Here is a 4,962-nt window from a genome sequence, read left to right on the forward strand (position 1 = left end):
CCTACCTACCTAATTTGGTTCATGGATAATCTCTTCATCAATATAGTGACGTCTGCAAAACGGTAGGTATCCGTATTAATAGTGGTATCCTGCGCTAGGTTGAATTGAGAAGTCGTTTCAGATATTGCACTTAGCTCGGCAGGTGAAATTGCTTCAGAAACCATTTTAATTCATTTTATGTTCGACTGTTCATAATTTATTAATTATTCAACATGAATTGAATCTCGGCATGATCAAGAATTTTTCTTTTTTTCCCTATTCACAAAACCAACCTTCCAATTCCTGCTCTTATTTCTTTGTGAGATATGGATTGGATCCAATAGCTGACTTGCTGTTCGTATTTTTCATCTTTATATGTAAGGAACTTTTTGGAATTCATATTTTTTTGAAGTAGCCCTTAAGCTCACCCCTGCGCTGATATCCTCGATGGCCTTGTCTAAAAGTTATTTGTTACCTATATTGAGGTGTTATGGGCATGTTGTGGAATCTGAAATACAATAAATAAAATTGTTTTAGTAATTGGATAGTACATTATTATAGTTATTGGACACCTGGTCCAAGCAAACACAGTAATTGGACAGGGTGTCCAATTACTAAAAAAACATAAAAATCTGTTCTAGTAATTGGACACACTTACCTTTAGGGATAATTTTCGAGCTGATAAGTAAATCTCAATGAATATATTTTGTAGTCTCTAGCACTTCCCTGAGAAGTTTCTTCCTGAAATACACAAAACTTGAATTAAAAAAAATACCACCAAAAGATCACTGTTCCTAATACAAACACGCGTTTTCGCGATATTGTGGTGACTTCAACGAAGTCATATAAAGAGGAAATGACCGTATCGATCTGTTTTATTTATACTTACAGACATGTTTAGGTAATCTGATTATGGGAGTTTAAAGTTCAGGTGTCCCATAAATAAACCTGCCCCATTACTATAAATAGCAGTCACCCTACGTTGTATGTAAGTAGGTACTATAAAAAATATGAAGACCTGAGAATGCAAACTGAACAAAGACCAAATTAATAGTGAATTTTACAGGAGAGCCTATAAGTTGATTTAAAAAATATGTGTGATCCTATCGTTCAAAAAGTGAATGTAACCTGATAGTTAAAGTGGTTTTGAACATCTTATAATAAAAATAATTAAATATTTGCAGAAAATTTTTTATCAATTAAAAATGGGTTTGGTCTTTATCCTGTTTTCAATATCAATTTTATTTTTACTGGAGAGCCTATAAACTGATTTAAAAAATATTTGTGATCATATCTTTCAAAAAGTTAATGTAACATGAAAGTTAAAATAGTTTTGAATATTATAATAATAAAAATAATTAAAGATTTGCAGATACATATTTTTTATCAATTAAATTGTGTTTGGTCTTTATCCTGCTTAAAATGATCTTGACACGCGTTTAAGTTTATCCTATATTCTTCCACACTCGAGATCGTTTGCTTGTGACTCTACACCCGTTAGATAGGTACCTATTTCACTTCCAATTATTAATTCTGTCTTACATTATTATTACTAGGTACATACCTACAATATTTTTGTAATGAAAGGAGTTTTACCTACCATTAAAACTCTTATTATTCTTGTTGACTCTGAAGTCCCTTGAGATGTTGATCGTATTTTTGCCTTGTGTTCTTCTGCGCTGGCCCCTTTTTACCCCCTTTTCTTCTCGATTATTTACCTCTCTGGTTGTTCATCTTGTTTTTTACCGGCTGGCAGGACTGACGCTTGTATTGTGGCGTGCTTTGTCTTTGGTATTCAATTTGATATGTCTCAAGGAAACCAGGTAGGTGTTCTCTGGACTTCAGAGTCAACAAGAATAATAAGAGTTTTAATGGTAGGTAAAACTCCTTTCATTATTCGCTATTGACTCTGAAGTCCCTTGAGATATCTGTTTGTTATCACCTGGTAAAGCAAGATAGATCCTGCAAGATAAGGTGGATGAACCTAACATGAGAATCAGGTATAACATCTCCTTGCTTTTAGGCTCAGTGTACCGGGCTGAATAGAGAGGTCAACATATTTTGTTCCCCCGCTGTAGAAGTCTGTGTGTCTATCGGTCTCTGGTAAAATGTCTTAAAAGTAGCTTCTTGGCGCCAATTACCTCTCTGCAGGATGTCATCTATGGGGTAGTTCTCTAACCAATTTAGAGAGGCGACTGCTGATCGAGTACTGCCTGGTGATTCCTGTACCCCTGCATCAGCGAGTACTGACTTCACCCAATTTCCAATGACTGCTCGAGTCGCAGGTTTTGGGGGGCCTCTTGACGAGATAAATAATGCCGGAATATTACCACCCTCTTCTCTTCTCTCATTGGAAACGCAGATAAGTTTTCGTAGCCAAAAAACTGGATCGATGTTTTGGCAACTGGAAGCGCTTAATTTCCATCCAGATTGGCGGTGCCTTGATGTGTCCGTCTTGGAACCAAACACTGGCCATAGAATTATATGGTCGCCATTATCGACTAGGCCATTATCCGCTATACTGAGTAGGGTAAGGTCATGAACCCGTCGTCCCGATGCGAGTAATAATAGTATAGCTGTTCTGCGTGAAACCTCATATAGGTTGTATACTAGTGGTGTTGTTTTCTTGAGGTAGTCCACGATTATTCTAGGATCCCAAATCGGTGGTTTTGTAGGTCTAGTCTTGCGGGTGGATATGGCTTTTAACATATGACGCACTACTATGTTACTGCTGATGTCTTTACTGATCATGGGTTTGCAAAAGGTAGCTATGGCTGACTTATGTACAAGAATAGTGTTATATGAAAGACCTTCCTTAATGTATAAGTGACCCAGGTATCTAGCCACTTCAATCGGCTCGGGGGTATTATAGCTTATCGTGTTGGCCATGCACCATGTCTTCCATTTGTCCCATGCCGGTCTATAAGTCTTCAAAGTGGATGGTCGCCAGCCAGAAGTGAGAAGTGATCTGTCCTCTACCGACCAGCTAGAAACTAACTCTGCCCACCCAAAATTATCCATAACTGGAGTGATAGGTCCCGGACTTGTGGAGGTGGATGGTTTGTCACTGTATCCACTAGAAATGACTCCAAGTGCGGGATCGGGTAGGGGGGTTCCAGTGATCTCTGCTGTAGGTCTGCGCTCCAAAAACACTTCTTCCACCATGGGGCCACTAGTAAATATTTTCCCCTTGCCATGTTCAGGTGTGCCAATACTTGTGGAATTAGATTCGGTGGCGGGAATATCCAGGCTAGTTTGAAGTCCCACTGTCGACTGAAGGCATCGTGGAACAGTGCAAGAGCATCGTTCGGATTTCGTGAGACATAGGTTGCGACAACATGGGCTGTGTTGGACGCGAACAGGTCTACGTCTGGGAGTCCCCATCTTTGAAATAGGGGAGCTGTAGCCGCCATAACTAGGTGCCATTCTGGGATAATTTTGCTGCGTGAGAGATGGTCTGCCACGCAGTTGTATTTTCCTGGAAGGTATTGTGCAGTCAATGATATACTGGCCTGGTTGGCGATTTCCAGGATCTGTCGGCAAAGACTTAGTAGGCTTGCGGACTTTGTGCCCCCTTCGTTGTTGATGTAGGCCACCACTGTTTTGTTGTCGGTTTGTAGGAGTAATTCTGATCCCCTGAGCGTTTGTTCCCGGAGTTGTATGGCTGAAAGTACCGCAAACAGCTCTTTTCGGTTGGAGTGCCACGTGGATTGGCGTTTTGTCCATGTACCTGATAGGTGGTACTCGTCTAACTGCGCTCCCCAGCCTGAATCGGCTGCGTCTGTGGTGAGGAAGTGATTTTAGGTTGCCCTGTGAATCTTTCCTGAGGAGCCCACCGCTCGAATCCACCACATGATGTCCTCTCGAGCTTGTGGAGGAATCGATGCTGATTTGTGAGGGTGGCTCCTCGATAATTGAGCGCTCGTACGTTGTAGACGTCGGCAATGCAACCTCCCCTGTGGAGTGACGAAGGTTGCAAAGTTGAGTCGCCCGAGGAGGCGTTGGGCCTGCCTGAGCGACCAACTGCCTTTTTGGATCTGCAATTGCAGGTGGTGACGAAGTGATGTGCACTTCTCTGTTGATAGATATTTCCGATTGTTGTGAGTATCCCACGTGATACCCAAGAACTCCCGCTGTTGGCTTGGAATCAGACAAGATTTTTTCTTGTTGATTATCCAGCCTAGAGCTTGCATGAAATCTATCATATAAGTCAGTTGCGACAGGAGAATCTCTCTGGACTGATTTGCCATCAGAAAGTCGTCTAAGTAAGTGACGATTCTCATACCCTTTTCCCCGGAGGTGTTCGGCCACCCAGTTTGTTAACGAGGCAAACAGTCTTGGTGCTGCCGACAGTCCGAATGGAAGGCACGTGAATTGAAGGAGTTCTCCTTGGTAAACTAGCCGAAGAAATCGGCGATGTTGTATAGCTATAGGTACATGTAGGTACGCTTGGCTTAGGTCTATTTTTACTAACCAGTCTTCCCTTTGCAGGAATGTCGGGACCTTGAAGTGGTGGAACAGTTTGAACGGCCTTGGTTGTAGGAAACCGTTTAGGCGTTTTAGGTTGAAGACGGGTCGTTGACTGCCGTCTTGCTTCCTTACTAGGAACAGGGTTGAGAGGAAGCTTGGAGATGGTTCTGCCAATTCCAATACTCCCGATTCCTTCAGTTCCGCGATTTGTGAAGTGATCTCCGGCGATTGTCGCGTTTGGAAATCCTTCTGGAATTGCACGGAAGGCATTATTAGAGGGGGTTTCTTTATAAACGGAATACGGGTTCCCGTTATTATTTTTAATAATGGTGGTGGTGCACCCTTGGCCTGCCAGATTTCCTGGAAATGCTGGAGGCGTCCCCCTTTGAACGTGGTGAGGGAGACCCGGTCACCTGCGTCTTGGGTAAGTGCCCCTTGCACCACCTCGGTTATCTCTGGGAAAACCTCGGTTGGATGGGCGTGGGCCTCTCGGCAGGCCACCCCTAACCTGGT

At 42.4% G+C, this 4,962-nt stretch overlaps 1 protein-coding gene across 1 annotated transcript; it reads right to left on the reverse strand.

Moving 5' to 3' along the window:
* Positions 1-254: 254 nt before the first annotated feature.
* On the reverse strand, positions 255-3,713 carry LOC147076535 (uncharacterized). The gene is made up of 3 exons (XM_085941280.1): positions 1,580-3,713; positions 638-720; positions 255-487 (listed from the first exon to the last, which is right to left on the reverse strand). Exon 1 carries the CDS (start codon positions 3,703-3,705, stop codon positions 2,005-2,007), a length of 1,701 nt encoding a protein of 566 aa, XP_085797406.1. The 5' UTR covers positions 3,706-3,713; the 3' UTR covers positions 255-487; positions 638-720; positions 1,580-2,004.
* Positions 3,714-4,962: the final 1,249 nt, after the last annotated feature.

This window comes from Rhyacophila brunnea, unplaced genomic scaffold (genome assembly GCF_057557595.1).
Source record: "Rhyacophila brunnea isolate RB1 unplaced genomic scaffold, BYU_Rbru_1.0 scaffold_13, whole genome shotgun sequence".
Lineage (NCBI taxonomy): Eukaryota > Metazoa > Arthropoda > Insecta > Trichoptera > Rhyacophilidae > Rhyacophila > Rhyacophila brunnea.

Bases quoted from the DNA above. Each gene is read 5' to 3' on its own strand.
- LOC147076535 (XM_085941280.1), bottom strand. From the start codon at position 3,705: ATGGACAAAACGCCAATCCACGTGGCACTCCAACCGAAAAGAGCTGTT.